The sequence below is a fragment of the Neophocaena asiaeorientalis genome, unplaced genomic scaffold (assembly GCF_003031525.2).
Source record: "Neophocaena asiaeorientalis asiaeorientalis breed wild unplaced genomic scaffold, Neophocaena_asiaeorientalis_V1.1 scaffold77, whole genome shotgun sequence".
Taxonomy (NCBI): Eukaryota; Metazoa; Chordata; class Mammalia; order Artiodactyla; family Phocoenidae; genus Neophocaena; species Neophocaena asiaeorientalis.
The window spans coordinates 9,855,449-9,867,378 of NW_020174645.1; the positions used below are offsets into that span (position 1 = coordinate 9,855,449).

General features: G+C 47.2%; 1 protein-coding gene across 1 annotated transcript in view; it reads left to right on the top strand.

Annotated features, from left to right (window-relative positions):
• The first annotated feature begins 1,522 nt into the window (after positions 1 to 1,522).
• KSR2 (kinase suppressor of ras 2) overlaps positions 1,523 to 11,930 on the top strand; it is a 311,598-nt gene continuing 301,190 nt past the window's right edge. Inside the window, exons 1-2 of the mRNA XM_024758568.1 lie at positions 1,523 to 1,650; positions 5,441 to 5,591. Of these exons, the coding sequence (XP_024614336.1) occupies positions 5,483 to 5,591 (109 nt within the window). The 5' untranslated portion in view covers positions 1,523 to 1,650; positions 5,441 to 5,482. The remainder of the gene's footprint in view (positions 1,651 to 5,440; positions 5,592 to 11,930) is intronic.

Consider the following 11,930-nt stretch of genomic DNA (forward strand, 5'->3'; position numbering starts at 1 on the left):
TTCTGCTCCAAAGGCTGCAGCCAGGCCTGGGTCACATGCCCATCCTGCAGCCCGGTGGTGGTGGGGTGGGTGGGTGAAGCCAGCCTCACCTCAGCCATATGAACTGGGAGCCGAAGAAGGAGGTTCCCCAAAAGAAAGCTGAAATAGTCTTTGTATGGAGACCAGCTAGACAGAAACAGGTGTCCACTGCTGTCATGCTCTGCTCCAAATGATGTGATCCTAGAATTCCGGGACCGCCTTCTTGATAAATATTGGCTGACAGGTGCTTTCAAATGTCAAAGGCATTTGTATAACTAAGGATTTTAATTTTTGTTTCATTGAATTATCTTTATTAAATAGCTTTTAAATCACAAAAATGAAACATGCTTTGAGTAACTATTGAAACAAAGCAAAAATATATAAAGAAATACAACCGTTTTTTTCTCACCCCATCTATAGAGCTTCCCCATCCCAACTTAGCAGGCTGGGGTGTGTCTTGCACACTTTCTTCTCTGCTCATGCACACCTATTGCCTTTCTTTTGTTAATGTTGTTAGTTTTTACATAATAGGCAATAAAAAAAAAAACCTTTCCTTTTTCATGGCATGGCATCCCTCTAGAAGCATGGGTTCAGGTCCATCTCATTTTATTTTATTTTTTAAATTTATTTTTTGCCCACACCATGCGGCATGCGGATCTTAGTTCCTGGGTGAGGGATCGAATCTGTGCCCCCTGCGGTGGAAGCATGGAGTCTTAACCACTGGACCTCCAGGGAAGTCCCCGGGGTCCACCTCACTTTAAAAGTATTTGTTAATTTATGAATACTTGCATGTGACTTAAGACTGAAATAGTAAAAAAGGGGTTAAACAAAATGTTCCTCTCACCTCTGTCCCCCTCCCTCCCTCTTTCCTTCTCTAGAAGATTAGGGATCTTTCCAGAGAGCGTCTGCATTTACAAAGATACACAAATGTAAACATTTCCCACACCAATGAGAGAGTATTTATTTTTATTTATCAGCATATCTTGTCTTAGCACACAGCACACTTCCTCTTTTTGTTTTACAGCTGCTAAAGTTCCGCTGTGTGCGTGTATCCTCATTTATGATGAGTCTCCTGCCGATGGCCCCTCAGGGTGTTTGCAATCTTTTGCCATTGCAAACAGAACTGTAGGAAATATCCTTCTCCACAGTCATTTGGCACAGGATGGGGTGTCTGTGGGAGGAGTTCCTACAAGTGCAACTGTGAAGGTCAAAGGATTGGTGCAGTGGAGTTATGGATGGATACAGTCCAAACCCCGCCCCCACTACAAGGGTACAACGCACGCCGTCCTCCCCAGCAGAATCTTGGAACCTGCCTGTTTGCCCATCTTCACCAACACAGTTGGGACATGAATGGAAACTGGGTCTCACTGCAGTTGAACCGGTCTTTAAAACACGGAGTTGGGGTGCGGAGGGGACATTGGGGAGATACTCGCCTCTCCTCCTTGTGGCAGTGCCTCTGAGACATGTCCTCTGTTCTCTGTGTCTCCGCAGAGCAAGCTGGTGAAGTACTTCAGCCGGCAGCTGTCCTGCAAAAAGAAGGTAGCCCTGCAGGAACGCAATGCCGAGCTGGACGGCTTCCCCCAGCTCCGGCACTGGTTCCGGATCGTCGACGTGCGGAAGGAAGTCCTGGAGGTGACTGGAGGCGACCCCTGCCCTCTGCCCCTTACTGGCCGGCAGCCAGCCCCCGCAGGCAGTGGGTTTTTGGCTGTGTCTGGCTCATAGTAGGACTTAAATACGTGCTGGATGCAGGCACGGAGCATCTCTGATGCTGTCTGAATGGGGTCATTAAGAGTGTGGTTCTAGGGACTTCCCTGGCGGTCCAGTGGTTAAGAATCCAGGCTTAGGTTCGATCCCTGGTCAGGGAACTAAGATCCCACATGCTGTGAGGTGTGGCCAAAAAAAAAAAACAGAGTGTGGATCTAGAGTCAGATAGACCCTCTTTCAGCTCTGCCACTTAAGGACTCAGCCTCCTGGGCCAAATCACTTTACCTCAGACCAGTGCTGTCCAGCAGACTGTTCTACTATGGTGGAAATATTTCATATCTGTGCTGCCTGATGCGGTAGCCACCAGCCACATGTAGCTACTGAGCACTTGAATTGTGGTTAGTGCCTGTGACTGAGGAGCTCAAGTTTTAATTGTATTTAATGTTCATTAATGTGGCCAGTGGCCACCATACTGGGCAGCATATCTTAGGACATTGGTTTTCTCATCTGTTCAATGGGGTAATGGTTGTCTCCTCTTCTTAAGTAGTTGGCATGATAAAATGAGACGGTCTGTGTAAAATGCTCAGCCCATAGTCTGGAACCTAATAGTACCCAGGAAATGTCAACGTATTATTGCTGTCGCTGTTACTGAAAACTTGGGAAGTAATAGGTTTTCTGGTGACAAAACCAGAACACCTGTTGTCTTGTGTCCACGCTCCAGGAGTGGATCACCTCCTTAAGGTTTCAAGGATGGTGAGATTTCCTTACCCTCTGGGATCTTGGGTCCCCCCTTGTTTTCAGTGACTGGGTGGAAACTTTCCTAATAAAATCAGCTCTCATTCATTGAATCTTCAGTGCCAGGCATAGTATTGAGGGTTTTACACGCAGGATCTCAACTCTTGAGACTGTTCAGACCCTCACAACGACCTTTTGAGGTAGGAATGACTTTTACCCCATTGTACAGAGCAGGAAACCGAGGCTCGAAGATGGAGGGAGTTGCCCTGCTCGTGAGTGGGCGGAGCTAGCAGGAAAACCCAGCTCAGATGGACTCCAGAGTGTGAAGTGGGAAGCACGGTGCTTTCTCCTCGTTCTCCTGTTGGGGGGCCTCCCTGAGCTGGGGAGAGGGCATTCTGGGCGCCCCCCTCACCTGCAGGACCAAGTGCCATTTCTCAAGGCACCCCCTACTTCCTGCTCAAAGAGGCCTGGAAGATCCTTTTGTCTTTTTAGACCTTGTTCCCAATGTGATCTTGCCCGAACCTGCTACATATAACAGTCCTGAGCTGGGGATACAGAAGCCTCACATTCCCCTCTCCCCCCGCCCGCATCTTGCCCATACGCACCAGATGGTGTAGGAGTCTCTGTTTCTTAATATCATTCCCAGGATGGCGGTTTCGTGTGAATATCCTTAAAATGAAAGGTCCCATAAAAGTACAGACAGTACATTTCATTTGCATGGCTCCATACACGTTTCAGAGGCTTTCGGGACCATTTATTTATCAATTGAGGCGAATAAGACCGAGACAAACCTTCAGGGGTTGAAAACTAGTGGCCCTCTGCTGTATCTTGTATCTGAGGCACAGATATTTTTTGTTTGTCTTCAAAATTATTTTTGAGCTAGTATTTAAGAGTTGGAAGAGTCTGCATAAAAAACTCAGATCTTCAGCTTCTCTCGAAAAATCGGAATTGCTGACCGCACAGAACTGAATTCCTGTCTGGTGTCAGTGAACCGAATTCTGCTGCCCCTTCAGATCCCGCAGGCTAGTTCTCAGCTTTGCTCATTTACATTTACCTGGTCTGCAGGTGCCTGGGCTCTGGCTCTTATCTTAGTCTATGAGAATCGAGTCCAAGGCCACCAACCAGGCAGTGTGGACGGAGCTGGGTTTCCAGCTCTCTGTCTGCAGCTCACGCGTGTGTCCCCCAGACGGCCCCCTTCTGTGGAAGAACCAGCAGTATGGAGAAAGCTCCTAAGAGAGACTGCCTGGGCTCACACTTACTCACAGTGTGACCCTGGGTGATGATGGTCTGACTTCTCTGAATGCCAATGTCCTAGTTACAGATTGATGATGATGGTAAAAGTACCTGCTTTATGTGGTCTTTGTGACCTTTAGAGAAAACCCATGAAAAGCACTTAAAACAGTGTTCTATTTCAATTATTATTATTATTATGAATAAATCGAACAGAAGTGCCTCTCCTCTTTTGGGCCACGCTAGTTAAAGCCTTCTCCATTTTTTTCTGTCATTCTTCCTTCTGTGATTTGTGTGTGTGTGTGAACCGTAAACTTCAGTGTAAATTATTTTGGAGGGAAAATTATAGGATTAAAATGCACGAGTGGATCTTGCAGCAAAGAGGAGGATTCTTTTATGTTGTGAATCATCCCTGCTAAATGTAATTCATTTCATACTTTCAGATCCTGGTGCATCACCTTTCTTAATGTGGACGTCCCTGTAACAGTCCCTATTTGAGGAAGCTGCTATGTGACTCATTATTGTTCTTTCTCTGCCCCTGACCTAGTGAGTTGGAGAGGCACTGATTGGGTTTCAGCTTTTGCCCGGCAGCTTTTTTTTTTTTTTTTTCCCATAGAATTTTTGTGTCGATGCAGTTTTCATCTTTCTGACTGCCAGATTAAGGCGGGGGCGGGGTGGGGCAGGATGGTGTCTCATTTGGTTGTAATACACAGATATGGCCACAAGAGGGCGGAAGTACTCCACAATATTGCCTTAGAATCGCCATTCTTTGCTATCTAAAGCTCTTATTTTAATAATGGTAGTAATAATAATAAATGTAAAATGTTGGTTACCAATAAGTGCTATAATGTGAAGGCTTTTTTTGGTAGATGCGTAAATATAGAAGTTTGACCAATTTCCAGGTGTGTCCATATTGTGGTGTATAGGGACACACTGCTTCGGGGAAGGGAGGGATGGTTGCTGGCGGTGGTGAAGGGACACCTGACCAACACAGTTATAGCCGGCAATCCTACCTTTCCTCCAGCCCATGTCTTCAGCGGTGTCCCTTTCCCCACTCCATGCTCTATACTCCACTTTGTCTTGGGTTGCAAAGTCTTGACCCACCGGGCTCAGACCCAAATCCCGTTTGATTGACAGCACTGAACCACCCACAGGGTTCCAGCCCCCCTTTCCCCTTAGGGTTCCTGAACCCCCAGTCTGAGCCCTAGAATGTGTGGCTGGGAAAGAGAGAAGAAAAGGGAAAGGAGACCAGCCATCAGGAGACTTGGGCTGTCCAGTTTTCTCTGCTCTTATTAGTTCACCCTGGATTTGGGACAAATCATTGCAGTCCAAGCCGGACAGGAGGCATGGAAGGCCTTCCAAGATGAGTAAGTTGGAGCCCTGCCTGTCAGGAGTTCAAAAACTGCATGGGGAGACAGGTAATTAACTGCCACCATTTACAGAGCTCCGACTATGTGCTAAGCATACCTGCGACCTTACAGAGCACATGAGCTTAAGATTCCCACTTTTCAGGTGAGTAAAGTGAGGCTCAGAGAGGTTAAGTGATTTGCCCGGGATCATCTAGCTAATGAGTGGCAAAGCTGAGATTCAAACGCAGGCCTGTCTGACCGGAGTGAGGAGACCCAACCGTTATGCTAAGCCGACATCCACCGGGAGCCTGGCCTTCCTCTAGCTACCACTAGAGGGCGAAATGGAGGCCTCCCCTCGGGGCATTTCCGGTCTGTTTACCCTCCTTCTCTCTTCCCTCCGCTAGGAGATCACCCCGGGCCAGCTGAGTCTGGAGGCCCTCTTGGAGATGACGGACGAGCAGGTGTGTGAGACCGTGGAGAAATATGGGGCCAACCGGGAGGAGTGTGCCCGCCTCAATGCCTCCCTCTCCTGCCTACGGAACGTCCACATGTCAGGTGAGCAGCCCCAGGGGGATGGAAACGCGTCCGTGACGTGTGCCGCCATTCCTCCGGGTTCCTGTGCCCGCACCTGCAGGCCGGGATGAGGCAGAGCCGGCTCTGGATGGTGCTTACTGCTCTTGGAGCAGAGGAAAGAGGGGCCTGGAATTTGGAGCCAGAAGAAGTGGTCAGGGCAGCTACTCTTGCCCAAGGGAGACCTTCTGAGGTGGTAGGGCATGGGGTTCTGGATAATTAGGGTCCATATATGGAAATAGTGGGCGTGAGTGAAAGACTAGGGTCTTTTTTTTGCTCCGCAGCATGTGGGATCCTCCTGGACCAGGGCTTTGTGTCCCCTGCATCGTCAGGTGGACTCCCAACCACTGCACCACCAGGGAAGTCCCTAGGGTCTTTTTACCTTATACTTTGGGAAGTGCCTTTGTATTTTGGCTCAGCATCTAACTTCTTATTTTTCTTTTTCCATAAATAATATACATTCATTGTAAAATAAATTAGAAAATAGATTAAAAAAAAAAACCAAGTCCCCACCCTCTACTGTTATCATTTTGGTATAATTTTTGGTATAATTCTTCCTGACAAATGGGTATGTGTATAGTTTCTCTAAACAATAAATGATAAAACCATGAAGCTAGGATTATCCATACATATTATTTTGAAACCTGCTTTTTTCACCTAACAAAATAAAACCTCTGATTTGTTTTTATCAGTTTGAGGTCCAACATTGTAATCTTTCTTTGCTATTTTTCATTAATTTCTCAAATACCTGTTTGCCCTGATTAGCGGGACACCAAACGTCATTCTGATTGAGGTTTCCTGCTTTCCTCTAGTCTCATGATTTTTCCACTATCACTGGGGCCTTTTCAGTCCTAAGCGATCAGCTCTGCAAACAGCCAAAGAAAAGCTTACTGGTCCACCTGCATGGTTGTTTCCGTTCCCACCACAAGGAGTCACTGTTGAGCACTAGTCTGGTACTGATAAAGTCAGGTGGCTGTTCATCTATAGGTGCCCTAGCTGGATTCAACATGCAACATTCAACGAGTATTTATGGAGTGATTATGTGTGCCAGCAGGGCTGGGCATACGGAAGTGGACAAAAAAGAACATGTTTGAAACAGGTCATTGGCCCAGCTCCCCCATGCACGCCCTTTTGGATTCTTTCTTGCTAGCAGACTCTAATGATGGCTACGATCATCATCAAATAGCCCTGAATTGGGGGCTCTTCTGTCATTGAAGGGTGTTTGGTAGCATTCCTGGCCTCTACCAGTAGAGGTAACGCTAGATACCAGTAGCACCCCTGCCCCATCCCTGTCATGACAAGCAGAAATGTCTCCAGATGTTTCTAAATGTTCCAGGGAGGGTGCAGAATTACCCCTGGTTGACTAGCTATAAAGGTCATGTTATTCTTCACTCTAGTACAATTCTATTGACTCACCTAATATTCACATAGTTAAAAAAGGCCGCTCAGTCACTCAGTGCAGACAAAACCTGCTTCAGGGGACTTCTTCTCTCTACCTACTGTGAGAAGCAGCTGGGAATTTCCTCGCCTTTAAAAAATTGCACTGAACTACAATGTTATATCATAAACACCTTCCTTTGTCAATAAATGTATTTCCTGCTCATTTTTAACGCCTGAAATCTGCCACCATTTATTCCACCGGCCTCCTATTTCTAGAAATGTAGGTTGTATCCATTTTTTTTCCTGTTATAAGCATTGCTGCAGTGAACAACTTTGAGTGTTAACTTTGGGTACATCCTTGGCGATCCCTGTAGTGTGAATTCTTAGGAGTGGAGTTCCTGCAGCAAAGTGTTTACATATTTTAAGACTTCTGGTGAATGTCGCCATATGGCTTTCCAAAAATTCGTACCAATTTATGCCTCTCCCTCCCACCGCCCCCCACAATGCATGAGAGTGAGCATTTGAGGTTAGGTTCATTTTTTTGTTTGTTTGTTTGTTTTTTTAAATATCTTTATTGGAGTATGATTGCTTTACAATGCTAATCTTCTCTTCAGAGTTGCGCTACTGAGTTTGGAAAAGTTCTTATAAATGAGCTGGACCCAAGTTCTTCCTGAGAGAGGGGTTTATGTCACCTCTCCCTGGGCTGGGCCATCATCCTTTGTAACATCCTGGGCTCAGTGAGACCTTGAGAGGGCCTCTAATTGGGTATTTTTCAAAAATTTTTTAATCAAGATACACAGTAACAAATATGATTTATAATACAACCCTGTATACACACACACACACACACAAATACACACGCACGTACACATTCACGTACACAACTAAAAGGAGTTTCATGAAACAATACTCATTCTTACTATACATGATACTTTATACACTTTTTTCTATTTTATTCCATATAATTTGCCAAATGCTGGTGATGACCCACCACTTTGATTTCACATCCCACTTTTGGACTGTGAGCCACGGTTTGAAAAAAACACTGATATAATCGATCCTCCCGCCACCACCAACCCTTCCTAGGCAGCTGAGATTCATTTGATGATGTCCTACCTCTGATGCCACCCTTTGAGCCACTGGGACCTTGAAAGCAGTGACCAAGGGCTGTGCTCATGCCCAGATTCCTCCAGCGCCAGGGTCAGCCTGGAGAGAACCTCAGCTCAGTAAAGCACTATTCACTCAGCTCTGAGTCTCCTTAACATCGTACTCTACTTCTGCCTTTCCTCAATGTTATGGTGCCACTCTTCACATTTTAAGTTTAATTTAAACTTTTTTAAGGAGTGTTTTTTTTTTTTTTTTAATGGAGACCTCTCTTCCTTAGTAGCCTTAAAGCTGCAAGAGGGCAGGGATCATACCAGTTTTTATACACCATTTTATTCCCAGCTACATATCTAGCCCATAGGAGGGACTCAATAAATATCTCTGAATCAATACACCTTCCTGCTCATGTAGCCCAGGAAAACTCCCCAGTGCCTTAATGAACAGTCTTTCTTATGGATTGCAAAGCACCTCAGGATCTGGCTCCCATTTGGAAGCCCACTGTTCACATTTCCCCCGCAAGCCCTAAATATCCAATTAATCTATTAGTTACTTAGGGTTTCCTAGATCAGACATGGATTTTGGCTCTTGGTACTCACCCCTCTGCATAGAATTCCCTTCCCCTTTGTCCTCCTGGTGAATCCCTGTTTATTCTCAGGCCCAGCTCCTGCCTCGAAGCCTCTGCACTTTGTTGAATGAAAAGTTTTGTGGGAAAGCCGCCTGACATGCTTGCTACTGATCTCCACCAGGGGGCAGCAGTGAGCCACCCTCAAAGGATTCTTGCTTTAAATTCTCTTCGCTCAAAAATTATTATTGGTGGGCTTCCCTGGTGGCGCAGTGGTTGAGAGTCCGCCTGCCGATGCAGGGGGCACGGGTTCGTGCCCCGGTCCGGGAAGATCCCACGTGCCGCTGAGTTGCTGGGCCCGTGAGCCATGGCCACTGACCCTGCGCGTGCGGAGCCTGTGCTCCGCAACGGGAGAGGCCACAACAGTGAGAGGCCCGTGTACTGCAAAAAAAAAAAAAAAAAAATTATCATTGGTTTCTTGAAGCTTCGAACTATCTTGGGAGCTGGCTGGTTCCTGCCATTTCCTGCCCTTCACCTTAACCAAAAATGTTATCCTAAACTAGAGAAAAAAACAAGTGTCTTTCGCACCAGACTCTTGTTTCTTGAGAGTCTTACCATATTCAGCTTGGTATTCCCAGCTCTCAGCCAGAAAGCTGGAGTCTCCTACAGCGATAAAATCAGATATTTAAAATTCTGGTGTGTAGTGGGGACTCAATGCACGTTTGTTGAGGGACTGAAGGAATACAAGTTGTGATGAGAAACTCGTATGGAAACCAAACATATGGAGACAAGGAAGCTTTATGTCTGGCCAGGAATGCATGTAATCCCAGTCTCTCTCTTTCTCAGAGCATAGGGGCAGCTTGATTTTAGAGTTGTTAACTCTGATCTTAGTTTTCTCCTTGGGTTTTGGGGCTATCCTTATTTCCCAGTGCCCAAGGAGCCCCAAAGATAGGAGAGCTTAACCCTTTCATCTCTTCTCACATCTTGTTAGGTCAGCCTTAGCCTGACACCAAAGAACGTGCAATCATTCCTTCAACAAGCTCCAGGGACCCCGAAGCCAGGATATCCCAACCGTTCCTTATCACATCAGCTATGGCCTGAAACCACAAACATTCATTCACTCATTTAACAAAGTTTATCGAATGCCTGCAGTATGCCAGGCACTGTTCTAATCTCTGAAAATGTGTGCTTAGATGTCTGTCCTTATGGAGTTTACATTCTAGTGGGTGAGACAGGCAATAAATTATATCATAATAAGCATGTACATTAGAAAGTGTGTTAGAATAAGCGCTGTGGAGCACTTCAAGGCTGGAGACCTCAGGTAGGAAGACCACGGGCTCCCTTCCTGACCCTTCCTTTGCTGGGTCACAGCTGCCCTGTCAGAGGAGAGCCTGGTGGGGGCGTGGCTCAGGTATCAGAGCACTGTTGCCGGGACTGTCTCTTTTCTGATGTTTGCTCTTTCTCTCTATGCTCTTTCTTGGCTTTTTGATTATTTTTAGCCTACTAATGTGTGGTCATTTGCATCTTCACTTTCCGAAGGAAAAACCCAGGTTCAACGTAATGGAAAGCCCTGCTTTTCTCCCTCCCTCTCTCCCACCCCTCCCTCCTGTACGCATGTATCAAGCACTCACTGCTCATCTGGGACTGTGCTGGGTTCCAGGGCCTGATGACTTTCTTGGGGCTTCAGGGTAGAGCTGAGACCAAGAGGAGGAAGGGGAGGTCTCCTAATGACCGGGGGGTGGTGGGAGCACATCGAAGTGCATTGCTTCCGCAAGGGAGCTCGGAGCATCCCAGGCATGGAGAGACCAGTGTGGCTGGCCCACTGGGAATGCTGGGCAGAGAGGTGGGAGCTGGCATCAGACAGGGGGCAGGGCCAGCCGCCACGGTGGGCCATGGCCCAGAGCTTGCATGGCAGGGTTTTGAATAGAAGATGCCTGGATTACTTGTCCAGTTTTCAAACAAATACCCTGGCTGCAGAGTGGGCGGGTGGCTTGGAGTGAGATGCCAGGAAGCGTAAGAGGACCCCAGGGTGCCACTGGCAGACAGGTGTCCCGGGAGCTTGCTTTGTTGATCCCCCCTCCAGCTCCTCCTTTTGAGTTTCGGGGGTGGGTGGAGGGGCAGGGAACTGGCAGCCAGGAGGAAAACAGGATGCAGAGTGGCCCCGAAATAGGACAGCCTCAGATGCTCTCTGGTATCTCCTCAGTTTGGGTATTGAATGAAGCCCACCAGAACCCCGCCTTCCACTCTAGCCTTCCTTCCATGGGAACAAAGAGTAGGAACCGTCTTGATTGCCCTATTGTTCCTGTTGCTTCTAACTTCGGGAGGGCTGGGCTGGGTGGCGGCGGAAGAGCCGCCGTGTCTGGTGTGTTCCAGCACCACGTCCTCCCCCGTTCTCCAGTGTCCCGTTCTGTGGGTTCTCAGGAATCCCTTACACAGCGAGACTCCGCGTTAGGACTCCTGATTGCAAGCGACAGAAACCCTTCTGCAGACACAGCTCATTCATTCACTATAAATTTCGATTGAACAGCCTTTGTTTCGGTCTCGGTGGGGGACTAGGGACACAGTGGCGGGCAAGGCCAGCCAGCTCCTGTGGACCTTGTGTTCCAGACCCGAGCTGTCCAATATGGCGGCCACTAGACTCATGTGGTGAATTAAACTTATGTTCATTGAAGTGAAATAAAATTAAAATTTCACTTCTTCCATGGCACGAGCCCCACTTCAAGTGATCTATAGCCACCTGTGTCTAGTGGCTACCCTACTGGCACAGCACGGTTCTAGGTCGTTTCCATCACCACAGAAAGTTCTGTTGGACAGCACTTTTCTAGAATATGTCGAGAGAAACAGTCCACAAGAGAAATAACAAATGGTGATCAGTTTTATGTGGAGAATTAAAATAGGGTGATAACGATGGTGGCTAGGTAGCTGGCTTTGATGGGGTGGCCACAGAGGGAGGGTCAGTCAGAGCTCTACCAGAGAAGCAGAACCGGTAGAATAAATATATTAAGAGATTCATTGCAAGGATGTGGTTTATGTGATTGTGGTGACTGGCTGGGTAGGTCTGAAATCCGTGGGGTAGGCGGTTAGGAAGGGTGAGCTGGAACGATTGGGCATGAGCTGAAGTTGCTGTCCATGGGCAGAGTTTCCTTTTCTTCAGGGAAGCCTTAGTTCTGCTCTTAGCGCCTTTCAGTGGCTTGAGTCAGCCCTTCCAGATTATCGAGGGTAATCTCCCTTACTTACAGCCAACTGACTGTTGACTTTCATCACATCTACAAAATACC